Genomic DNA, 27339 nt, shown 5'->3' with positions numbered 1-27339 from the left:
GTATGACTGACAAGTTCCATCCAGTGGGAGACATGTTGGACTCACATGCTCAAATGGTGAGTGAGAGATGCCATTTTCTGGTGAGCTGTCTGTGTCTTAATTGAGTGGGGCTCCTACTCCCAACTTCGCCCATGGCAGGAAACAGACCCCGCCTCTTTGACAGGCCTTTATTCAAATGGAGTTTCCACAGGCAGAGGAAATGATAAACCACACGTTTCCTGGGCCGCGGAATAATACTGATGATGCTGAGATTCATCAGCCTCTTCTGAAGGGGGGAGACCCACATATGTTATCACGCTCTGTGGCCTACATCTCTGAGAACCTCAAACACTCTCATTCTGGATTGAGGGTGATCTGGTTCAGTCAAAATGGATAGCTACATCAGGTATTCCACTGCCAGGGGGGATAAACTGGAATACCTGATAACTGGTAGACACTCTGCTTTTCAAGGGGTACAAGTAATGTAAGTTATCTTATGTTCAATGTATCTCTATGGCATTGATAGTGGGGTTAAGCTGATGTGTAGCACCACCTCATGGCTGAATAATTTAACTACTGCCAGTACGTTCTCTCTTGGGAGGCAAAACACCTCATGCAAGTGTGACCAGGTAATAAAGTAAAGGAGATATGTGCATGCTATTTTTATAGGAGGCTAATACCAACCATCCTATGAATGACTGGAATTCAGCAAGAATTTTACAAGAGAGAGCACATGGAGCAGGTGGCCTGCATAACAGTACATGGTCAAGAGGAATAAGGGAAAACACTGAACATGTAGGCAATTTGCATTAATAGCCAGCTTTAACATGATCTGCCAGTCCTCAGTTACAATTACAGGGCTAATTTTGTTTCACACCACTCAAGACTCGCTAATTTAATAAATCAAATCATCCCACGGTGTATTCTGTAATGTGTCAAAATTTAATTTTAAAACTACTTTGACCTTTTGTGAGATTTCTTTATTGGAAATCAGATTAAGTCTTGTTTCCTCATTATCTGCTTTCTTTTGAACCAACGTCAGCTGTAAACAGGAGACCTCGGCCTTGCCTGGACCTGATCAAACATCCACGAGATGCAATTTAAAAATGTAATATGCAAGCGCAAAAATGTTCTGGGTAGATGTGGCTCCAAGGTCTCGCGAGGTGCATATTCACAGCATTAGGACTACATTTCCCTGCCTTCTTGTGCCCAAAAAAAAAAAAAAGCGTGGCAGATGGCTAGCTGTATAATCCTCATTTACGCCAGATAAAGTTTACAAAGCGTTCATTTGTGGAGTTAATTTCCAGGAAAATGGCTATTGATGAACCAGTTGGCAGGACGGGGGAATGGGGATGGGGCGGTGCCGAGCGGGTTAAAGGGAGGTGTCATTTAGGACAGAAAGCCAATTGACTGTAACTAGATTTTTTAAAGTGGCGCAGCTCCTTAATTCAGCCTGCACAGATGATCAATTCTGAATAATAAGTCAACTCCTTGCAAAATAAACTTGAGCATAATTGCTTTCGCTAATCAATTCTGTTTGAACTGGAGCCAAGTTACAGAGCAGAAATCAAGAGAGAAGGGACCACTTAGCAGCTGTACCTCTAGTTACCCACCCCTCTCCAATTGCCTCCCTCCGGAGAGGGGTCACTGCCGTAAGGTTTCACACCATAAAGTAGCTTAAAGGTTGCTGTTGAATTATGAATAACCAGAGGAGTCAGTGTAAATTGCTCGCAAGCTTCGTCATACATATTAAAAGAATAGGAATATGCGCATGCAGGGCACTGTACTGGATCTGCTAAATAGGCTCAGAACAAAGACCTTGTCCAAGTCAATAAACTACATGCGCCTCTTTTTAATCATATTATCACATAATATACTGACTCTGGGACTGCAACTATGGTGCAACTCTGACATTCACTCACTGCAGCGAGCAGATCAGCAAATTTTCATCAGCTAAGTGCTAATTTTATTTCCGTGTTTACTATTTATAAACTCTCTAGACGACACAAATCCCAAAAGTTATGAAATGACCTGGTGTTCTGACATTTAACACACCAACGGTTTGCACATTTATTTGGACTCATGGAAGCAGTCCTGAGCAACCAACACCATGGTCTTTTTGCTCACTCCGTTATTATCCAACAGACACGCAGAGCAGCGCATTCCTCTCAGCTTGTACAAACAGGTTCATGAACGTAAAGCGATCAATAAATCATATGAACCACAGCCGTTTTTTTTTTCTCCCCCAAGTGGTCTGCGGTGAAGGAGTCCGTGGAAATCGAGCGGATGAGCGGTTAAGATGCCCGTAGAAACAGTCCATTTTGATTTTCCTATCATCTCACACACAGTTCAGAACAACTGCTTTTGCCCCGAAGCCAAGATAAACAGAAGACGTGAGAGAGAGAGAGAGAGAACATAGCAACCGATATTCCATCAAAGAAACGATGCAGGAAATTAATAATGACACTGAAGGGGAAATGAGACACTTGCGCAAACAAACTGAAGTAAATGATTTGCATAAATACAACATCTGCAACAAACACTGACAAATAAAGACGGGCCCGGTCTCCGACTAAAATCATCCATAAATGCCAAGTCCAGCAAATTAAATAAATAAGTAAAAGCAATTTAAAATGCATCTGCCCACTTAATGGCGCAAAGTCCATCCTGCTCTGGCCTTGGTCCTTTCGGTGTACAAATCCTTCTTTTGCAAGTATGATGAGCTGTAGTTCAAATATGTCTGACATGCAAAAAAAAAAAAATAACGGTAGAAATAACTAAATTGCCTGGGAGAATTTCCATCAGGGACGCTCGCAGACCCCCATATTTCAAATATAGCAATGCTGCAATGTAGGACACCAACAATTTCCATTCAAACATTTCCAGTAATAATCGCAGCACTGGAATCACAAGAGATTTTGTTTACAATGCGGTTGGAACTGGGGCGCCCTTGTACATCTTGATTCAAGAAGACATTTATTATCTTGGTCACTGACTATAAACAGAATGCCCGACCCCTATTGGTTGAAACTGTTGCATTCACTTTTAAACCTCCATGGATAAGATTCTGTCGCAGCGGATGCAACCTGTTATCATCTCTATCAGAATTTCAGCCAGTGCAGATGTGTATGTTGGCAAAGCCTCTGTTAATTTGAGATTGGAAACAGCAAGCCAGGGTTAGGCCAAAGACTCTCTGCATTGTGCACTGTGGATCAGGAAGGTTTTACGGGGACTTTTCATTAAAAACAAAGCACGCTGCCATTTACCCTGGTTTACCCACATTAGTGTTGCAGGATTTTTTTGAAAACATCCCAGAGCAGTGAGATCTGCAGTGGGGGATGCGGCATTAGTGTGCCATAGTGTTGTACTGCAGCATGGCCCAGCAGTACCCAGGCAACTGTGTCATGGCTGTGCTGTATGCCAATAAATGCTGTGTCCCAGCTTCACCTCTACTTTGTGCCAGCTCTGTGTCTTTGTCCACTGTGCGCTGTGCCTGGGCAGCTTGCGTTGTGTTGTTGCAGTGTCTGTGCTGCCATTGCTGCATGTCTGTGCTGCGTCTTTGCACTGCAAAGTTGTGACTGCTTTATCGGTGATGTGTGTATATGCTGTAGGTCTGTGATTTATGTGCTTTGTGTGTATGTGCTGTCGATCTGTGCTTTATGTGTACGTGCTGTAGGTTTTGTGTGTACGTGCTGTAGGTCTGTGCTTTATTTGTTTTGTGTGTATGTGCTGTAAGTCTGTGCTTTATTTGTGATGTGTGTATGTGCTGTTGATCTGTGCTTTATTTATTTGGTGTGTATGTGCTGTAAGTCTGTGCTTCATCTGTGATGTGTGTATGTGCTGTAGGTCTGTGCTTCATCTGTGATGTGTGCATGTGCTGTAGGTCTGTGCTTCATCTGTGATGTGTGTATGTGCTGTAGGTCTGTGCTTCATCTGTGATGTGTATATGTGATGGAGGTCTGTGTTTGGTGTGCTTTATGCTTTGTGTGCCTGTGCTGCGGCTGTGCTGCGTCTCCGTGGCACCCACTCCGTACCTGCTCTGCGCTGCAGCTCACCTGGGCAGGTGGCGGTGTTGTTGCAGAGGCGCGTCTCCCTCAGCGGGCCGCTGCAGAGGGTGCCGTAGGGGGAGGAGACGCAGGAGCGCGTGCGGACCTGCAAGCCCTGCCCGCACGTCAGGGAGCACACGCTCCACTGCGACCACTCCTCTGCCGCCGGGTCACCTGGTCCAGGATGGAGCGAGAGTGAGACAGAGGGAGTGATGGCCAGACAGGGCGGAGAGAGCAGAGCCAGCCAAATGACTGAGCCGGCTGAGAGGGTAAGAGATGAGGGCGATTTGGAAAGCGAGGATGCGGGAAAGAGGGGGGAGGACGTGGTACACGCACGACTTTGCCAGACAGACTAGGTGGGTAGACTGACAAGGGGCATCCGAAAGCACAGACATTCCAAGAAATTTGAGACTGAGGCAATGAGGAGCTCAGGTACTGGAAATGAATAGTAAGCCACTGTAATAACACAGATGCAAGCCATGATTCAATCAACATTTGTCCTTAATTATGACGTACAAGTGATACAGTTTGGCAAGTTCATTTTGTGATTTATTATATATCAAGCAATCAATGCAATGAAATAGAATTGTGTGTCACGGTAAAGGACAAATGACAACTGAATACAGACAATAAATTAAATATGACAGAAATATGAAAGGCCTCAACAGAGGAGAGAGTGGGCAGCAAGGACAAATAGACTCACCAAAAATACCAGCTGGGTCCGGACAATGCATTCTGGTGCAAGTTAGATGTACTGTACTGGTAGACACCAATGTGGGGCGTGTTTGTAAACTATTATTACGCAAATGTGGCTTTAAAAAAGATTTGTGCCTTTCCGTCTACCCACAGAATGTAAGCCATTGTGTTCTGCATTGCTTTTAGGCAGCAACTCTCACCTGTCTCCCTATACAACATGACAGTGTTGGAAACAGTGCGCATGTTCACCCTCATCTACATCTATAGGTTAATGTGAGAAAATAGCCTGTCACAAGGCTGTGTTCTGTCCAACGTGTCTGTCAGATGGGCGATATTCACGAGCACCTTGTCAATTTATGCTGGAGAAAGGATTTAATTAACACGAGAGATGTGCAGAGCAAAGCCTTTTTCGGCAGGAGGGGTATGGGGTGGAGGAGAATGTAACTGAAGATGACAGCTGTCTCGGAAAGCGTATGCTTTTACGACGTCTGCCCTTGGCGAGGGCCATGACTATGCATTCACACGGGTCAACCACAGTGCTCCCAAAATGGCTCCAAATCAGCTGACTGAAGCAATTGGGAGGTCGCACAAGGGCCATGAAGTACAGGAGACCCCAGAAGCACGGGATTCTGGGTTGAAGCCTTGGCCTTCAACCCTTTAAACAGAAGACCCCACCTGAGGTACCATTGTGTTAGAGCTCACCCACACTCTGCATACACGTCAAGAGAGCATGATGGACCTGATCCAGCACTAGAGAAAATTCAGACTTTTCCAGAATTCCCAGAAGCACCTTAGCAGCATGAGAATGAATGGCAGAGAACAGAGGCGTTGGTCAGACCAGAACCTCACCTGTCTGGGCCTGGAAGACCCCCGGCTGGTCTGCAGACCTTGGTCTCTGTGTTTTCACCTTCTGTTCATCATCTTCTGGTTCTGCCAAAGACAAAGGCAGAAGATGCACTGAGGATCAAAGACGCATGCTACAGTGCTAAAGAACAGTATGCTAGCCTTTTTTTCCCATGGATTCAAAAAAGGTGTGTGGACGGACTAGATCACAATCCACAGTATTCATAAAACAGAATCAATGCCAGTTCTGAATTGTAGCTCATAATGGATAAGGTTAGTACAGGCCAGGGGAAACATGCATTGCCACTCTTTACAGACCCTGATCTTGCTTACTTTACTGAATCCCAGGAGGACAGGCTATGATGTCACATGAAATAGCTCCACTGTATACATAAAGCCATGTAACGTATTGCAAAGAAATGCTGCTTCCTGCCAATCCAGATCTGAACAAAGTAGCTGAGCTGTCTGGCACAGTGTGAGATGTCATAACAGGGAACATAAATTGTGCGCCTTATCATGAAAGGGCAGCTGTAGCCACTTTAGCTTGAATTGTTCATTTAAAATGAAGGTGCCATTAATGTTTAATAAGTTTATTGAAAAACAAAGAAAAAAAGTCCTTATTTCAATATGAAAAGGCATGAAAAGAGGATGTGACTTTAAATGGACAAACAGCGAAGAAAGGACCTACAAAACAGAAATAGAACAAACACTTTCAGGCACACACATAAGTGTTGAAAATTACAAGGCTGTTTACTGTTAATGGATGTTGAGGGGGAGAAAAAAAGTTTTTGAGAACAACCCACAAGCATTTAGCATTAAAATTTTTATGACTACTGCTACTTTAACTTCTACTGACAACTAACTTTTACCATAAAGCAGAAGAAGAAGAAAAAAAAAACCACAACAACAACTTGCTACTACACTGTATTTGCCTAACATGTGCCTGAATTGTTGAGAACACAACCTGTATAGCAGCTGATGAGCTATTTGTGAGGATGGGTGGTCCTGGGCACTGGGAAATGAGAGAGAGATGGCTGCTAACTGGGCGGTAGGAACAGGTTCTTAAACCTTGTGACATTTCCATTTTACATGATTAGTACAAAGGCAGGTTGGTACAGCAGGAGGAGCCAGGGCTGTCCTGAATGTAATCTATGGATGATGTTCCTCCTGATCATAAAAAAACTGTTATGTTTTCATATTAAGATTTCATAGCCCTTTCAGAAGCCCATCCCACCACTCAAAAAGACTGTTACACACACGTACATTCTGGGGGACAAACACTGATCGATGCAGAGCAGCAATGAAATGTAACGCTCATCAAAAAATGTAGAAGCCTGTGGACATTAAAATTACTAGAGCCATATTCCAGAGTGATCGGTAATACCTCATTCTGTGCGGTGGTGGGTTAGTTATTTACCTCACTGGGTTACAGCTTCACTACATTTATAATCACGGATACCATCTATGCTTCAAACAGAATAACTGGATTGTTGTATTAATGTTACCAAAGAGGTTTGAGAGGGTTGTTTAATTAATTTTCATATATGATTTGCATACATATTTGAAACAATATGGGGATTCTATACAATATGGCCTTCTGAGTCTTTCATTCATTTAAAAATAATTATTCTTAATGCGAGGTTGCATGATTTCATAGCCAACAGCATTTGCATATTGACTGTTCACTAGAAGTGTAGGTGACAAGTTTGGCACGAATGCTGGAAGAAGTAATGACAATAGCAAGTGGCTTCTAATGCTATATTACCCTTAGGCAAAGGCATAGTCAGGGGGGATTACTGATGCAACTCGTACCCTTAAACCCAAAACAATTTAACGAGTGCTGTTTGAATGCAGAGAGTGATTACATACTGAACACTGAATTCCCCAAGATGAAGAAGAAGAAGAACGAATGAAGAAAGAAGGACTGGAGAAAAAAAAAACAAAACAAAACAAAAAATCTATGGCTTTGCTCTGAACAGCGCATCCAATCAAACTCCTGGGAGTCCCAGCGTTCGCTCTGTCAAACGGGTCTGATTACGCCGGGTCCCCCTGGGCCCTCTCTAATACGATTATGTTAGCTCAAACGCGCGTTGAGACGATTCTCGCTAATATGCGCTGTCACGGAAAAGACAACAACGGTGTCAAGGAAGACAACGTCGTCTCTCCCATCCCCCCAGACGCCGCCGAATCCCCGCCCCTCGACAGTTTCACTTCCACCTTGTTTGAAGCAGAGGGCCCGCGCTGGTGTGTGTGTTTCATCTTAATTCCAGGCGCCGTGTCACCGCAGGGTGACGGTATCGCTCCCCTGGGGCTCGTAAAGCAGGCGAACGCGCCTCATTTACCAAGGAGGTGCCGCTCGGGTAACAAACAACTTGGCGAGCGACCTCGCTGTGGTGGATATGATGAGAAAACCCTGCAATGCTAATACTTTGAATTGTAATTCTCGCAGATAGTTAAAATACCCACGCCTTCCCCTGAAATAAATAAATAAATAAATAAATAAATAAATAAATAAATAAATAAATAAATATTCCTCGTACCCTCTGAAAAGCAGAAAGGTCACCTGCAAACAGCAAAGAGTGGATCCCTAATAATGTAGAATATGCTTGTCATATCAAAACCCTTCCAAATAGGTTTGGCATATAAAACCCCTGCCTTATCATGCTGAATTTTAAACCGGTCTGGCAGTTAAAAGAGCATTACTTTCATGCTCTGAGCATCCGCAAGCATGTTGGGAGTGACGCTCATAAAGCTTTTTTCTGCAGCAAGCAAGGGGTGAGCAATCCACTCTCCTCTCTTCGTTTCTCGCTCTCGTTCCTTTACTGGAAATTAATTAAAGCCGTTCGTAAAAATTCAAGAGATTTAATTGGTCTGGCTTGGCAGTATCTTTATTATTCACTGGGCCTCGACCAAGTGCATGCCCGGGCATCTATTCCATCCATCCACTCTGATCAATAGCGTGGCTATTCTTTAAAGGGCTGGGGCTTCGTCTGCTACAGATAACCTCGACCACGGGGAAGGGGTGGGGGATTGGCATTGTTTGAAAGGGTCAAAAGAGACAGAACAGTCTGGGTACGTTATCTGTGTTTTATCTCAGTAATACAATATTTGTACAGATTGTGTTATCAGTATGCTAGCGGCTGTGTGTGCACATTATTATATGGATGTTTGCTGGCATTCACTGATCAGAATTCAAACGGAGGAGCTACTGTCGTCCCTCTGTCGGATGTTTTGATCCGCAGCCGCTGTCTGATGCCACAGTCGAGATCACCCTCTCTCAGGGGATTTGTACGAACGGGCCTGCTTTTGTATCAGCACCAGTGTAATGCAACAGTCTCTGGAACCCATCTTATTTGAATCCTCTTCCCCCGGCTGAACGCTCTTCCAGTCAATGGCAGTGCAAGTCCAGTAAGATGAGCTGAGAGGCAGTGTAAACATCTCCAAATGGTGCCCAAGAATGAACATACCGTTAAATCACCGTGCAAATTTATTATCGTAACCACCCTTCAGACTGGAGAGTAGCTGTAATTCCAGACGAATATGGAATGGGCCTTTAAGTAGGGAACAGTAAAGTAAAACCTTTATAATTCCAAGAAATAAAGAGACTGAGAAAGAGGATTTGGTGAGTCAGCAGTTGAGCCAATTTCTCTCTTTGTTGAGCAGAGCCTGGATCTTGCTCAGTTAAAGGTGCAAAGGAACAGGCACTAGCCTGGATCACAGGGATTATCATGATTTCTCATTTTCAGTGTGATGCACACACCAGATAAGTATTCCTGGAAGCATGTGGTAAAGGATATAGCCCACCATGTGCAATCTGTTCAATTTGATCAATCAACAAACCTTCAATGAACATTTGAGTGATTTAAGCTACTGATCAAACATTACGAAAATGACCAGCCATGTCCCTTCCAGGCCAAATGCATTCTTAACCATCCCTACAGCAGACAAATATCCCTATTACAATATCCATTACCGGGGGATTGTGTGTGCTTCTGGAATCTGTCAGAATCAACTCTAAGGACTCTATTTTCCGGAATCAATGTTGCAGGACGCAGCCAATGGCGTGATGTACGGGTGCAGTGGGCGTGGCTACTGAACGTTGGTATTTTTATGACTAGAAGTGACGAGCACACAGCTCATAGCACATTTCACAGGTTGAAAATTGGCTGGATTATGATGAATATACTATCAGTGGGTGTGAATTCACTCATAGCCAATTAAATTACCTCTTTTCACTCCATTTAAGAGCATGCTGCCAATTTTAGTGGTCTACAAATATATAGTGTTACTCTAATAATATCTAAAACCGCAAAAAAATTCAACTTTGGCCTATACCTAAAACTACTGCATGAAAACCACTATCCATATTCCATAAAGTAAATCCAATGATTAATTTTTTTGAGTATGGGGTCGGATATCCTAGTGAAATTTAGTCCACCATATACTGAATAACTGATATAGATACTTGTTTATTTGTATATTTAAATGACCACATATAACTGCTGACAAAGAATTTCACCTAGCAACATTATGCATTGATATTACACTGAAACATTTTGACTAATCAAGCATTTGGCTAAATTTAAGTAAATAAACAAAAATCACAAATACAAGTTAATCCATTCACCAAAATTGTCTTAACTCATAAAAACCAGAATATTGATGACTATAGCCAGGACTGTGCGAAGCATAGGCCAGCCTACTAATGGTTTTGTAGCTTACAATGAGCAGTCTACATCTTTTCATGTTATGAAAATGAGTTTCACTCTCCATTTGTAAATCACTTAAAACTAATAAATGATTCTTGTTTTAACAAGAATCATTTATTACTGCAGCCTGATCTTAGAGTAAATATTTGTAAATAAGCCTTGGATAGGTCTATAATTAGAGGGATTTGTTTATTTATTACTATTTAACTCCCACTTTTGATGCGTTTGTCAACACACCTCCTTCATTTGCCATATATGAGCTGGCTAGCTAGAGCAGACATCAGTGTAATTGAGTTAGAGATACAGTATGTTTGTTAGCTTATGGAAAACTAGCTAGTTTATGCCCATCTTGCGCAAGTGTTGTACACATGCAATGTATTCACTGGCATGTTGGACTAGACTTGAACAAACTGCATGAATAGCCAAACTGACAGTGCTCTGGCCCACACCAGCCACCAAACTGATAGCATGCGGGAACGAACCAGTGGGCAGAAAGGCAAGGACTGCTGTTACTTTGAGCGCAACTGTGAGCATGCAGAAGCCTGCTATGTTGCCTTCAATATCAGCTAAGCCTATCCTGCAGCACAGTATGGCACTCTTTAGTCAGGTCACATAAGGTACAGTAAGTCAACGCTTAAAAATACCTTCTGCACCTGCGGTGAACAATTATGTACTCCATTATGCCTACAAATTGAAATAAAGAATAGTCATCCAAATAGATATATGACCAAAGAAATCACAGAAATATAATAGAGCTTTTTTCTGTCTCACTAAACAAGCTAATCCTTCTCCTGAGTGATTTGTGAAATCTTTGTTGAATTGTCACCACAAATGGCATCCTTAATTTGCAGGAGCATCATGCAAAAATCACTCAGTCATAGCCACTTTTATATTAGGCCTGATACATATGTAGGTTTAACCAGCCAAATTAGTCAATTGTTAATCTTTTATAAAGATAACTTTTTTGGAAATATTCATGTGAATGTTGTTCTTGGTGCATCGTGCCAACACTAGTTTTAACTACAGGGACATAATTCAAATTAAAAGATTGTTCAAGTAGTGTTTATTGTCATTCTTCTCATTCCAGGCAGGTGTAAGAAAAAGAACAGAGTAAAGTACCCCTGGGACCACAGTGCAGTATAAGAACAGCCGTAATCTATTAAAAACAGAAATAAATGCCAGAATTTAAATGATAAAAATTTTTTAAAAAGACAATGAACAATAAATGCAAAATGTGCGTTTTTCCTGCTTGTGGGATTCATATCAAAGTCAAATTGGACAGCATATGATCCATGAAAATCATTAACTGGCTTATGAATAGGCTGTGATCATGTGCACATTGCATGGGAAAGCCCCAAAATTTGCAATCCACCCTACACTGGGCTGTGAATTACACTGTAGACCTGGTCTGAGCAGGCGAGTGGTGAGGGCGTGAATCTCACCCCAGACGGACCAGGAAATTGCAATGGGCGGCATCAAAATTGCAGTCCGCTCCTTGATCTCGACTGACACGCCCCCAGCAGCACTTTGGTGCGCGGAGAGTCAGAAAATTACTCAGGTACGTCAAAATCCACAAAGAAAATACCTATTTTTCCAGTGTGACGGCTCGCAACACCATGCACCGGCTGGAAAATAGAACCCTAAACGACAAAAATGTCAAATGGGAAGAGGTGATGAAGTGGTTCATCCACATTGATGCTGAGTGAATGAACTTAAATTTAGAGCTTTGGGCAGTGCTGAAGCTGGGGCCTTCATAGACCAGGGTTCAATATGCTCTATGCCCAAAGTGATGTCACAAAACAGAAAATACGCATATTTACATTCAGCTACAGAATAATCTGAATGCTGTTTTCTTTTGTTAAACACAGTCACAAACCAAAGCTGCTAGCTTTTTTTTACTTTTATAGAGTAAAATAAATTGAACATGGGCAGCACGGAGTTTGCTAGTTTTACCCGTGTCTGCATGGGTTTCCTCCGGGTCCTCCGGTTTCCCACCACAGTCCAATATGAAGGTATTATTGGAGCAAAACAACTGAGCACCTATGACAGTGGAATTTGTAGTCACAGAGAAAAATGCTTTAGGAGTTGCAAACTTGTAGAATTTTTTTTTATCTCCCACACATACAACACAACAGTTGCACCTTCTCAAATTCTTCATTGCAGGTGCACAAATCCTATTCTACGAATAACAAATTAAGAAACTCATACGCTCACATTTTTGCTAAAGTAGCTGCAGTGAATATGGTGGAAAACACATTCACACACCCGTATCAAAAAAATGTGAAGTCGTGGACAAAATTTGCACATCCACAAATCAGTATGTGAATTCATGCAATGAGAGTTGCACACCTGTAGAATATTTTCTCACAAATACATTTTTTTTTTCTTGGATATTTTTCTAGCACAAACACAAGTCAGTAACTACAACTGCTACGAGTCACAAATGACAAGTTCCACGCGCTCTCACTTTTGCACCACATAGTATCTCAGTGAAATGTGGAGCAAACTCATTTGTGCATCTGTAGAGCCAGGGGCGGGCACTGTTCAGAGATCAGAGAACACTTTTGTCCAATCAAAGGAGCTCGTTTGGGCGCTGTCACGCCAATTTTGATCCAGGCTGCAAAAATGATCCAGGTGAGGTAACGACATTCTAAAACCATTGTGACGTACTTAAAGTTTCGTTGCCAGCCTTGCCACAGTCTTTGGCGATGAAGATTCTAAGACAACTCAGCAATTTCTCTGGTTTAATGGGTTATTTTTCCAGCCTGAAATGCGATCATATTAGTAAATGGCTACACATGTCATCTAACTTGCAAGTAGTTGGCTATCTCCCTGGATATGAATGAAATGTTTTTAACATAAAATAATAATAATAATAATAAACACGATTTTATTCCAGGAAATGGCTATACAAAAAGGAAAAATAAATGTCATGGTCAATGTTATGTTATATGGCAGTAGTAACCAACCCTGTTCCTACCATCTTGTAGGTTTTCACTCCAACCCTAGCTCCAAAGCACTCTGCTAATTAGTAAAGTCAGATGTGCCAAATTTTAATACAAATGTATTGCATGAGAATATCACATAAAATTGAAATCCATTTTCCAATTTATTTTTCAATGCATTGGTTAATGATAGGTTAATTATGTAATCATCATTTATAATGAATTTGGTAAGTTATGGTAGCTAGGTTTTCTTCAGTCCTTCATAGCTACATAGCTTCTGCCTCAACCAAAACTAAAGATAATTCTCATTTTTCATTACACACGTGCACACACACACAGTTGTTGGTTCATTTACTGTGCATACTTCATGTGACTGTATTGCATTGTAGAATCCACTGCATTGCGTTGTAGGCTACAATTTATTTCATATCTTTCCATTTCATTTATTTATGTGAGTAAACAAATGTATTTATCGCTGACACGATGATTCATTTTGCTGAAGCACTGAAAAGCCTTTATGTGAATTACGATTATTAATTTTATCTTCTAATACCTTAGACCAGTGGTCTCCAACCCTGGTCCTAGAGAGCTACAGGGTCTGCTGGTTTTTGTTTTCACCTTAAAATCAGCACCCAATTTAGACCCAAGACACCAGGTGAGTTCAGTTAACTGTGTAATCAGCTGCTCTAATTGATTCATGAAGTACAGAGTCACTATGAAAATCAGCAGACCCTGTAGCTCTCCAGGACCAGGGTTGGAGACCACTGCCTTAGACTAAGTCACAATCATCATACACTTAAACAGAAGATATCTGAGGCCTAAAATTGCATGTATTTATCACCATTCACTCATGAAACATTATGTGATGCTATTTTGCTATATGCCTAATCATTACCAATGTGAGACTAATATGTGTAATTGCCTCCAGGCTTGTCAAAAGAGAATGTGAATGTGAATATGAAGGGAGTCTTCTTTGGTCATGTTTACCATTTCTTCAGCTTTCCCTTTATGTCTGTTTTTCTCTTCCCATTTAAGTGCACGAGAAGCACACGCACGTACACACACACACACACACACACATCAAACTGACAGACCCAGAACAATGACAAACAATAGAGTTCAATTTTATGAATACTGGCCACTCACACAAAAACAACCCTTCAGCTATTTATAAAAAAACTTCAGTAGTGTACCACACAAGCAATAGATTAAGTTTGTTATTTTTTAAATGCAGAAATGAAATAATTAATATTTCACACTACAATGAATGAATGGTTCCTACCTCGTAATTTTTTCTTTGCTGGTTATGGGAGCAATTACCGAACTGATTTAAAAAATATGGAGCACAAATATCCCTTTTATACTTTTATAACTAACTAATTTTCAAGGAAGGGAACTGAATTCCGACACCACTCCAATGGTTTCAGGCATCATACTGCGCCAGGAGCTCAGATGAGGCTCTAGAGGTATTTGAGGTGTCTTTACCTCTTCACTGATGTAACATACTCATGCATCATAATTATGTACAGAATTTAAATAAAAAAATTTAAAAAACTTTCATTTGTTTTTTTAATTTTTATTTCAGGGAAACTGTTTAACTGATTTACAGTTTTTTGTAGGGTCTCCCATTAATAATTTTCATCAGAGTAACAACATCACAAAAGCTAGTACCAAAGTTTAAAACAATTATATGACCTAAAATGTTGACACAACACAACTGCATTTTTATTTTTTTTCTTATTTAAAAAAGGTTTTAAGCTTTTTAGCAGTCAAAAATACAAACACTGAAATGGTATTTTTCTTAATGGAAAAAGCCATTAATTGTAATTTAATTTTCTTTAAAATTAAAATGTGCTTTTTTCAAATGTGCTAAATACATGTTCATATTTATGCTGGGTGATGGGCATTTAGCATGGTTTTATAGGCTGGAGTTGGTGCATGTGCAAATGTTGGAGGGTTAGTGGCAAATTATTTGGCCCCTCTGGGGAGTGTGAGAACTCATGTGTGTCTAATATTTAAACCTGTGTGGTTGCATGTGACTCTGTGTGTGTGTGTGTGTGTGTCCATTCTTTTGTTCGTACATGCACGTGCATGCGTGTACTGTATGTGTGCTTGCTTGCTTGTGTAGCTGTTGGAGACATGGAGGACAGCATTTCTTCTCGTCCTGTCCTGTCACGGAGGATCTACGTCCTTCAGCTTTCAGAATGTGCCCAAAAATGTGTGTGGCTGAGGAAGAGTGTTTGTGTGTCACAGCCAATTTTCCCAAAATGACAGGGCACAGCAGTGTGAGTTCCGCAGTGATGCTCTGTGTGTGTGAGAGCTATGAAGGAAAGATGCCACTGCATGCATCTGAATGACATTAGCATGAGATCCTGTGCTGTGACTTTCACTGGTAATGAGCAGTGAATAAAGTGTGTGTGTGTGTCTGTGTCTGTGTCTGTGTCTGTGTGTGTGCATGTGTTCATGCACGTGTGCGTGCATGTGTGTGTGTGAGAGAGAGAGAGAGAGAGAGAGACAGAGAGACAGACAGAGTGTGTGACTGAGCGCTATAGCTGTGTCTCTGGAGGTTGTTAGCCCGTGTCAACAGGGCAACTGGACAGAAATATCTTCCTCCAATTCCCTTCATGTTTCAGTTAATAAATGTATAAGGGGAAGCTATTTGGATCGCTCTGCCGGGCTGCGTAATAGGACCCTGGGAGATTCGACAGGAGGAAAAGAAAGAGCCCTCATCATGTGCCTGTCCAGTGCTGGCAAGGTCAGGGCCCTGGGTCTGCGGCAATGACATCCATCTATCTGCAAAAACCCACGCCCAGGAGCATTATGGGTATAAACCCAAAATGGAAACATCAACTTGTCAAAGGACTGAGACAATAAGGAGCAGGATGACATCGCATTGGCATTGCTTGTAGGGGAGAGTTTTATGAAAATCTACCACAAGTGTCCAGGACCTGCTAGTCTGTATCTGACAACAAACTAACATGTTCACCATCCAAGGAACTCGCACAATAAATCTGAAACCAATTTAAGAGCAACTAACCACAAGTCACTGTCTTTGTGACACCATGCTGTATATTTGACTTGCAAAATTAGGAAGGTATCACTTTAGCATCTCTTTAAAAGACTTTTTGATATACTTAGACATATTAAGAGTGTTTCACCAATCACATTTGTGATATATTCTGCATTGGCATTTGGCAGTCCAAATTTGGCACCCCTCTAGAAAACATAATTTTCTAATGGTATGTACTGTGTAGACACTTACTGTACCAGAGCAAATCAGGTCGGTAATCAAAAACTGTTGGAATTTAAGTCCACATACTAAGTCCACTTGTTAGCAACCACTAGCATCAGAGGACATCCGCCTGTAGGCTTGGACATTGGTTTATGTTGACCTCTCCTCTCCTCTATAGCCTATGACAGGCCACAACCATCCAGTGTTTTTGCAGACATGGTGTTATGTGACTACGCTATTTGGGGATCAATTGGCCCTTGTCAGAGAAAAGTGCTCTGTTTTTTTTTTCCCCTCCCTTCCCCAAGGGCTCATTCCTGGAGAAAGCACTGAGGTTATCCTGCTGCCCGGACAGCTCTGGGGCTCATCGATCGATCCGAGATCCAATTAACTTCCTCCCCTGTCTCAGCGTGGGAGGGGCGGGGACGGGGTGCTGTCACTCTCAGGGGAACTGGTGAGAGAACTGAGTATGGGTGGGGGGCTAGGGTGTTTGTGGGATCGGGCAGGGCAATCGGGGTTGCGATCCTCCAATGGGAGGCGTGAGGTGTAAGGACCTGCTGCTGAGACGCTGCTATGGCAACGCTGTCACGGAGACACTGCCTTTCAGACAGGAGAGGAGGAAGGCAATCACACCTTGCAGAGGGTAATAAATCATAAGGTCCTCTGTGGCTTCAAACTGGTTAACAATCCTTTGCGCCCTGTCAGCGGGAGCCAAGCAGGTAGGGAGATGAGAGGAGTAATCTAACCTGGGGCTGAGGTGCCCACGGACCCCGCTGCCTCTTCCATTCAGTGTGGAAGGTGGGGAGGGACTTCTGAATGTGCACTGCACACGCTTGTGTGTGTGCATGCATGCGTGTGTGCCTGTGTGTGTGTTTTTGGGAAGGGGGCTGTGAAGAACTGTGTGCATGTTCCAGTGCTTTAGTGTGATGAGGTGTGCGAGCATATGCTAGTAGCGTGTAAAAGTAATGCGTATACTGGCTGGGCAAATACAGTATAAGTCCACGTTCGTCTGCCTGGGAAATGGAGCCGTGCATGTGCAGTTGTATCTGTCATGGATGACTGTGAACTAGATTTTTTTAAAATCACACACACTTTTAAAATGCATTGTAACATAAGCAACTCTCCTTTAGCCTGTTAGGGTCTTGTCGCCTTCCCTTCAGAAATATCTTCCCAGCTAGATCAATTTGGCTCAGGACAGATCTGCTGATACCCATCCTGAACGGACATACCTACTTATTATCTGTGCTTCCTATATCACCTGCATATCCTGCATGGCCTGTACCTGCTGTTATCACTTGTCCCTGCTGTTATCACCTGTATCATCCACTTTCCCAAAAGTCAATTATATATTTTGTGATTTGTGAGTTGCCATGTTGGCCAGACCGCACAACGTTGGTGGCATCACACTGCTTGCAGTGGCATCTTTCCAGCAAGGCATAACAGGCCCATATTTCTTACCACAGAAATGTGTTTCCTTGTAAACAGAATATTCTATATGGCTACAGTTACTGTATGGTGTTTCAGGGATATTAGCATTTTGATGATGCCCATGCAAAATAGGGAGCGGTGTAGTGGAACTGGGTTTGTAACTCAGAGGTTGCAAATCATACAGTAGGTAGGGCACTGTCAATATCCCATTGAGGAAGGCATTTACCATGAATTGCATAGTAAAATAAATGTGGCTATGGAATATGTAAACAAACATTGTTAGCTCTGTGATTAAATCTGGATAAGGACACCTGCTAGGCAAATGATAAATGTACTGTTAGCTGTAGAGATGACTGCATCAATGGGTTGATATTCTGATAAAAAAATAAATAAATGACTGCATACATTTTCAAAATCTGTCGACACACCAAGGAAAACAGATGAGGATGTGTTATCAGGTAAAAGCAAGGTAAATGGGAGCACCATCAATCTAATAATGTATTTTCTGTCAGCTGATTGTTACCCAGTAACACACTAGCTTGTCTTCCTTTGATGAGGTTTGCTGAGGTTGGATGGACCAATGGATTTGTTATTATGCCTGTGTACTGATATATGTGAGCTTGGAAATGTTCCATATATCATCATTAGAATCCCTCATTTATTTCAGGTTCATTGTTTGTCTCTGCCATTTGGTTTCCAGGAGCATTCGCAATCTCCTTTACACTTTAGCTAGACCAATTCTGACAATTCCATTGTAAAAATGTACTATTCAAAATTAACTATAATTTGATTGACTGCAGTTGGTCAGCCAGAAGGTTTTTTTTATTTATTTTTAGTTCCTTGCTTGTTAATGAGCTAGCTGACGAATGAAAGTCTAGGGTTAGTTCTCTCAAAGCCCTATCTTTTATATCTATGCACTTGCTCTCACTTTTCCAACCTTGTAAAGTGTAGACTGCTGCTCTGTGGGCACACCATCATCTGTATCACATCATTAACTTATCACAAAATGAGGAGACCATTCGAGCATTTATATTATAAGATCCAAAAACTGTAATTGCATTGTGCATTTGTATCTGTCATGGATGACTGTGGACTGATTCTTTTTTAAAAGGCACACACTTTTTAAATGTACTGTAACACAAGTGACTTCCCTATAGCCAGTTAAGGTCTTGTTGCATACCCTTCAGAAATATCTTCCTGGCTAGATCTGTTTGGCTCAGGAAAGACCACCTGCGTACCCATCCTGAACGGCCATATCCACTTATTATCTATACTTCCTGTATCACCTGCATGTCCTATCCAACAACTGTAATTCAGCACTGCAGCTGACCTCTTAGTGTTTACTTCAAGGTAAAAATTCTAATGATAAATAATATTTCTGCATTGATTGTCATTAAGATATAAATCAAAGCATAATTTGAAACAAAAAAAATCTATTGACAGTACAAGAAATGTTATTTGCATATATTTTTACTCCATGAATTGCATCTTATGTGTAAAAATATGGTAATGGATAAATGTGAACACAGCAAGACTGTTTGCCAAATTGCTAAAGGAACCAATAGTTCCAAAACACACTGTGGGTGTAAGATAGAAATGATATAAAACATCCATTACCAAAATAAACCTCAGAAAATAAGATACTATCCCTCTTTGAAGAATTTCAAGGCTTGCTAGAACATCAGCAGTGCTAGAAATTGTACATGTTCTCTCTAGTATGTTCTAGGCCGTTTAACAACACCAAAAGAAAGACAGAAAGAAAGAAAGGGGAAGGAGATAGAAGGAGGGAATAAGGGTTGAGATAGACTGATCAAAAAGACTTCTGAGGTTCAGAGAAAAGCTCGGGCTGATGGAGAAAGGGAGGAGGAGTTTGATCAAAGGCTCAGTGATGCTGCCCTAGATTCAATGACATTCTCTCTGTGGTCACAGACTCCACGGCAACCCGCCTGGAGTCACAGAATCCGCAGAGCTCTACCTGACAGGTGTAAAAATAACGTGCGGCCTGTGCCTGCTGTGAGGCACCAGGCTTCTCAGTCAATTCACTCTGATCCCGGTCGAACCCCTCTGAGAACTGAACACGGAGCAAGCAAGCTGGAGATGATCAGCACCCCCACAGCAAAGGAAGCCAAAGGAAATATACATAATAATGACAAATGACAAACTTAGAACTGCATTTGTCAGAATATGAACAAAGGACACACGCAGAGACTGCGAATGCAATTAGTTTGCCCATTTAAAATGATTAAAGATTGTTAAAGTTATAATCTAAAAACTATAAACTAACCAAATGGTCAAAGTTGACGTGAGAACCAAATACATTTCTCATCAGTGTTAGTCCAAATGGAACCGTGATTGCAGATTACCTTATGAACAGTAATGACTCTGTAAGGAACAGTGATAATATACTTATACTCTATGCTAAATTGAAAGCTCAGTTCACAGCCAAGTTAAAAAAGGACAATAAATAATTAAATAAAACTGTTCATAATTACAGTCTCATGTAACAACAATAATAATAATAATAATAATAATAATAAAACATCCAAAACATTATACAGCGCACTGTATGTTGGCCCTGCTATTATTATGGAGACGTTGCATCACAAAACTGCTTGTGTGGCTTTCCAGGCCCTTCATCTTGTTTATTTTTTTAAACTTCTGCAGATAGAAAAACAGTAAACATATTTTTATCCATGAATAAACAAATGCCTTTATCTACAGTAGCTGCCTTTCCTTTATTTAGGAAATTCTCCACGTTGACTTGCTCTGGTGGCATCCAGGTGCAACAGCCTGTTAACTTTGAGACTGACAGTGCAGAGGACATGTTTCACTGGCACGCTGTTACAGGAATACTGATATTTCTCTAGTTTCTGTGTTGCATTGAAAAGCGATATCCATGGACTTTCCACCAATCAAACAAGTGGCACTCCACCCAATACATTATTTTCTCTCAAGTAAATACTTTCTTCTTTTTACTCATAATGACAACCATGATTTTAAAAGAAACTCAGAGCAGAGCAGACTTCTTTTTTTCCTTGTCACAGTTGCTTTTGGCTTTCTTTACTTCTGATTTAATTACACTGTAAGTGCTTCCATTGTTGAACAAATATGGGTACCTAAAATTAAAGTGTGTAGATTACACCAGGGTCATCCTGTAAGCAGGGTGCCAATGTTGCTATTTTAGAAACTACTTACTTCTTAATTCAGGTCATTATGTCAAGTTTTTTAAATCATTCTACATAACTGTTAATCATCATCATCATCATCACCATCATCATCATCATCATCATCACATCATCACCACCACCATCATCATTATCACTATTAATATGGGTGTAATGTTTCTCCAAATCCAATAAACTCCACGTTTCACCATGGTTCACTCCATAGCTTGGGTTATTTTTTTTTTTTCAGGGAATATGAGAAAAAGTTATTTTTCAGAAAGATTTGTTCTTGTTCTTTGGCTTTGGCGAGGCGTTCATGACTGGATTGAATTATAGTGGTTATGTCACTGTGCACTTGTCACTTTTAGAAATGGTGTCAGCTTGCTCTATGTAACCAGAAAAATAATTTCAAACCATAGGACACATAAGGTAACAGTGCTATTCTTTAGCTAGTTGCTTGAAAAATGAATTATATAAATACAACAGATTAACAAGCCAGGCTGAGGCAGCTACAGTAGCTCCCCAGATTCCAGTGGACAGCTCAGCTGAGGCATACAGAGCACAGAGTGCCATGTATGTGAGCCCCTTTTCATAGGGACAAGGACACAGCAGCATCGTGTTCAGCTATGGTAAGTGAGTAAAGCGAAAATATTACAGTAAGAGTATGTTCTTATGGAAAACTGTATGTTCTTATGGAAAGTGAAATATGAAGCAGAAAGCCTAATGGTAATGTTGTCTGTTTCTCTGATTGGCTGCAATACCCTGACCACACCTGAAAGGTACTATAAACCCACACCTTTTACAAAACCACAACTAAAATAGCAATTTTATTTCAACACAACCACCATGCTCTTGCACTGATCTGTATCATTGTGATCAATTGTTGTGTTTGCGGTCTCAAGATAAAAAAAGATGTTAAAATACTACGACAGAGAAAGAGAGCAACATGAAAGCAAAACAGACTACAGAGCACAGACCAAATAAACGAGCATTATCATTGAACACCAAACACAAATAAGATTTAGGGTCACAGTGACAAAGCAATGCAATATATGAATCAATAGAATACAGGAAAATGTTCACCGTGTATAGTGTTTTGCTAGTTTTGTTGGAATAGAGAGTTGCACATGCTTGGTTGAATCTTATCCAAAATTATGGACATTGATATGGAGTTGGTACACCCTGCTATAAAAACCTCCACTCTATAGGCTTTATACTATATGTAGGAGCATTGCTGCAGGGATTTGCTTCCACTCCATTCCAGCCACAAGAACGTTATTAAGGTCGAGGCACTCATTGGGCGATTAGGCCTGGCTCGCAGGTGGCTTTCCAATTGATCCCAAAGGTGTTGGAATGGGTTGAGGTCAGGTCTCTGTGCAGGTGAGGCAAGTTCTTATACATTAATCCTGACAAAATAATTTCTTTATGGACCTTGCTGTGTGCCCAGAAGCTGTTTGCCCTGAAATAGGAAAGGGCCAAAAACTGTTGGGGAAACACAGAATCATCTAGAATATGATTGTATTCTATAACATTAAGATTTGCCTTCGCTGGAGCTAAGGGGCCTAGCCCAAACCATGAAAAACAGCCCCAGACCAAGGGGTGTCCAGATACAATCACTTGTCCTTTACCGAGGAATACAGTGACAGCTCTGTTAACTTTTTAGACCAGATTTCTTCAGAGAGGATATAACATTGCCGATGTAACCACCACCATTTACCGTGCCCGACATACTAATAACAGGAAGGACGTCCCTTCTCTCCAAAAAGCCTAAGAGTGCCACTCCTTCCCATTTTTTGTTTTTCCACAGAGTTTAATCCGGTTGCTAGGAAAGTGAAGACCATCGTTCTGAAACATTGGCGTATTCTTCAGTGTGATCCTCTTTTTAAACATTTGTTCCCTCGTGTGCTTCAGAAAGCCTTGCAACATAAAAGATAAAGTGGTTTGCAGTGTTGTGAGAAACCCTCAGACTAAACACTCCTGGCTACCAGCGCCCCCTAGAGGTTTCTATCATTGCGCTCATTGTGTTCACTGCTCCAACTCCAGCGATGTCAAGATTTTCCACCATCCCCATTCAGGCAAAGAAATAAAAAAGATTAAATAAAGAAAAGATTTAATTAATTTCAACACTACCCATGTAATATACCATGTCACAGATCAGATCGTTGAAATGTGCTAAAATCTACATTGGTCAGACCAAGAGAGCCCTCAAACTTAGAATTGCAGAAAACAAGGACTTGAACTATGCAATTGCGCAACATTATTCTGAAGCCAATCATGGTTCGGATTCTTCATTAAAATTCTGGGGTATCAAAAAGTTTACCGTGTAACCAGAGGTGGTGACATGAACAAATTGTTCTGCAGAGAGGCATTTTAGATACATACACTTAATATTGTGAAACCTAATGAACTAAATTAGCTCCTCACTCTCCTCACGTTTTTTGTAACACTTAAGATTTTTACTGTTTATGTTTTACCAGCATTGGCTATAATTTGTTTAGCTTTTCCTTTAATTAATTTCATTTATTGGTTTTCTTCTTTACCCCATTTTTTATTGTATCAATGATTACTGTGTGTTACTAGATTTATTCTATGGATGTGGTTATTTGTGGATATTTTAGGTTCTACGCATGCGCACCTTACGTTGTATAATTGATGGGAGGGTATTTATATTCCTCCCGGTGCGGCCCTTGCTCTTGTGTGTTTTTGACTCTGAGGAAGACGACGTAGACGTCAGTCCCATCCTGTTAGTTAAAATGGTGTCTTCTGCCCTGAGCAACGTGAGCTCCAATGTTCCTCATTTTGGGCCAGTCCCCGTGAAGTCTTGGGACAGAGATTTTATTCTAGTAATCTCAGTTTCTATGTGTATCAGAGCCATACACTAAATTACATAAATTACACTAAATTGCTTTGCAGAAGTATACATTCTGGTGAATTTACCATCTTCTGCACCTGCCACACAATAAAAAGTCAGATAAAAACATTTCACTACTGCTTTAAAGCAAGGAAATGGGTTATTTGAATGATGTAGGCAGGAATGTCGAGGGCAGCCAGATGTTTTAGTGAGCACAAGTCGATAATGTCCCTTCTGCAGCCACCGTACATTCAGGCAGGTTTAACTCGAAACTCTGGCAATGGCCAGAGCAGCCTCAAGGCTGGCACATCTGATTGTGATTGCGGTATTAAATAGTGTTCAGATAAAAAATGGTCTTGCTACACTTTCTGCCAAAATGCAAAATGGCATACACACACATACTGTATAATATATAGAATAATCTCAGTGTATTATGAATTGCATTCGGGATGATGTAGCCATCTGTTGACTGATATTACAACATACCAAAATAATAATTGATTAAAACCCACAAAAAAAGAAAAACGTATAGGCTTTGATTTCTACATCAAAGACAGTCCTGCAGCTGCAGAGAAATAACTGCAAAACTCCATTTTCTTCAGTCCCAGAGGGAAAAGGCCATTCAATCTTAAGAGAGCAAAAGGAGAGAGAAATTATGTCCAAACAGGTCTGACATTGTACATTTTCCCCTCCCCATAAAAGCTTAAAGTACAGCAATATGAAGGGAAGGCTGCCAAAGTTCTCTCCCTATCTTTCTTTCTTTGGCAATAAATTGACTGTGAAAAGAAGACACCATGCAGACAACTGCTCCATTCTAACTAGAAATAAGATGATGCGAGGTAAGTTACAAGCAGAGAGAAAAGAGACGTGGTGAGGATGCGGGGGTGAAACTATCAGGTGAGGGATCACATTCTAGGGGGCATGAAAAAGTTATAATTTCTGCTTTAGTTCCTCTCTATATGTTCCTCCCCTAGAGTCAGACCATAGCCAATTAGACGCCGTCCCTCGGTTCCCCCTGCCAGGGTGATCGTGATTGGCTTCCAGACCATAGGGCACATCTCTGCATCGAGAGCAAATGTGTCAGCTGGTGATGCCATCTGGAAGCCAATACTTTTCACTTCAGTTGAATTGTAGCTGTAAATGTGGTGAAGAAAGCGTATTGTGGATCACATAATGGCAGCAAAAAAAAAAAAAAAAAGCAGTAATGCACAATTTGTTCATTCTCTTTGATTCTGAGCTGGGCAGAGCTTTTACTTATCCATGGGCAGAGACAGTGGGCAGTGGGTGGGGGGTAGTGAAAGGGAAGGGAGCATAATTTCCCCTCCAGCACTGGCCGTTTCGGTTTGCTCTGGCTTCGACGATGCGCTCGTTTGCATTCCGAATTCTTAATAAGAGCTGCGGTTAACCTCATTAAGGCCGAGCCCACTTTGAACCCCGGCCATCGCGAGCCGTCACGCGCGATGTTCACAACAAAGCCCGTTCCCAGCTCGGCGGGCCGCTCTCCGCAGGAGAATGCAGACATCGCACGGCTCTTTAACCGCCAACAAACCAGAGGGGGAGACACGGCGAGGTTAAAAGCAGCCGGGCCCCTTTGAATTTCCGTCTCCGCGAAACTTGCATCATCGTTTGATATTCGTCCGCGACTTCAGAAACACATTAGCGCTCGCCTTGATAACAGGGCGGCATGCATCAGCGCACTCGTCGCGCGGTTTTGAACTCGAAGGCTCGGTACCCCTTCGCCCCGTTCTCGCGAGAGAAAGCCATCATTCATGTCACGTTTCTTCTGTTGTATTTTGGAATTTTTTAGAGTGTAAAGTGTATGACAATGCCATGTTTGCTCTCAGAGCAGGGGGTTTGGTATTAATTTCTTGTGGACAATAACAAGCACAGCATGCCATAACAGCAGTCTCTGGATTTTGAAAACCGATTTAATAATTTACGTTTAAATGACTTTTCATTTTTGTGTTGCTTTTCATGGGGCTGTGCGGGGCAGGGTTGCGATGCGAGCGGTTAGGGAGCACTGGATCTAAGATAACTGCGTCACTACCGAAGAAGAACTTGAGCATGGCAAGTCACCCAAAATGCCCTTCTGCATCCCTGGCTGAGGACAATGAAAACTCCGAGAGCTCACAGAGATTATGTAAGAAACATTTCAGTGAACATTTTTGATACACCCAGACTATCTTTAGTATATGCCCATACTTACCACAGCTTGAAAGTGTTTTTCCACATTTGAAAGATAAACTAAATGGTGATATTAGTTACAGGGACGTAAGCAACGAATCGTCACAGGCTGTCAATTGAGCTCAGGTGACACACATCAGAACTACAATCAGCTAACATTAGCTGACCACTCATCCTCAATTTAAGAGTCATTGACCAAATGTACTACTCATCATCCTCATTGTCATTAGTTTCAGTCTGCATCTGCTCAGCATTGAACATTACTCCTTTCCACACCTGGCCCAGTCCGATTTGAATCCTGCTCCTCCACAGGTATGTGAAATGTAGAATGCCAAAGCACAGGTAATGGCAGGTGCCTAATTGTTAATCATAATCCGATTCAAATTTGGGCCATCCCCACTGATCCCACCCCTGTGAATCTTGGGAATTACTGAATCTTGGGAAAAAAACATACATTTTTGCTATGAGTTTTCTTGAAGTAAAAAGTTTCATTCTATAACAAAAATGTCATTGTAAATTCTTTTAAGAGAACAGCCTAAGGATATATCACACAGAGTGATGCCTAACTCATGCAGTATTAATGACCAGTGGTGGCTGGCACTCCCCACTGCATGTCTACAATCAAGCCTCATTGAGCATGTACAGTAGTCTGCATTATCAAAGCACTGATAAATCAAGGAAACGCAGGTATCCATGGAAACTCAGTCACAGATCATGGAAAAATATCCTTTGCTTTGCTTTCCTTTTAAAGCACAGCTTGATTTTGGAGCTTTCATAACAAAGACTTTTTACTTCAGAGGTGAGCTCCTAATTTTGAACAAAGAACTGTTTCTTTTTTTATATATATATATATATATAAACATATTCATACTGTGCCTTAGTGGCTCACGCATATCTATGAAAATCTATAGATTTTCCTATCCTTGAATCCTTGAGGATTGCTTCTGTTAGCTGATTGTAGGAGTGGGTATGAGTCCCACAATCCTCAAATGTGCTCAAGATGAGGTCACATAGCAACACAGTTATTCAAAGCCGCCATAGCCAATCGCGAGAAACAGACCACTTCAGATTTTTTTCACAGCAGGTGCAGGATTGCATATTCATTTACTTATTTATCTTTTTTTTTTTTTTGAAGAGGCGTCTGATGGGCGCACATCACTGGCAAAGTGAGTGATCTGCAAAGCAAAGGGCTGTTTATTTATTCATTCTTTTTACGCTTAAAAATTAAAACGCAATGCAGCAAAAGTGAATGGTCCTGGACGAGG

The 27339-nt window shown here is 41.4% G+C and overlaps 1 protein-coding gene across 15 annotated transcripts in view; it reads right to left on the bottom strand.

Moving 5' to 3' along the window:
- The window catches only part of adgrb2 (adhesion G protein-coupled receptor B2), a 261436-nt gene that overhangs the window by 141947 nt on the left and 92150 nt on the right, over nt 1-27339 (bottom strand). For 11 of the 15 annotated variants that reach the window (XR_004766568.1, XM_035429761.1, XM_035429760.1 and 8 more), the window contains exons 3-4: nt 5571-5651; nt 4014-4199 (exon numbers count right to left, since the gene is read on the bottom strand). The exons of 1 other annotated variant lie outside the window; for it this stretch is intronic. Coding sequence is in view for 13 of the 14 variants with exons in the window: in XM_035429761.1 (XP_035285652.1) it covers nt 4014-4199; nt 5571-5651 (267 nt within the window). In the remaining variant the exon portion in view is untranslated. The remainder of the gene's footprint in view (nt 1-4013; nt 4200-5570; nt 5652-27339) is intronic. 3 more of the 15 variants (XM_035429754.1, XM_035429764.1, XM_035429765.1) reach the window with 2 other exon arrangements.

The sequence above is a fragment of the Anguilla anguilla genome, chromosome 8 (assembly GCF_013347855.1).
Source record: "Anguilla anguilla isolate fAngAng1 chromosome 8, fAngAng1.pri, whole genome shotgun sequence".
Lineage (NCBI taxonomy): Eukaryota > Metazoa > Chordata > Actinopteri > Anguilliformes > Anguillidae > Anguilla > Anguilla anguilla.
This window is presented reverse-complemented; position numbering and strand designations above follow the sequence as displayed.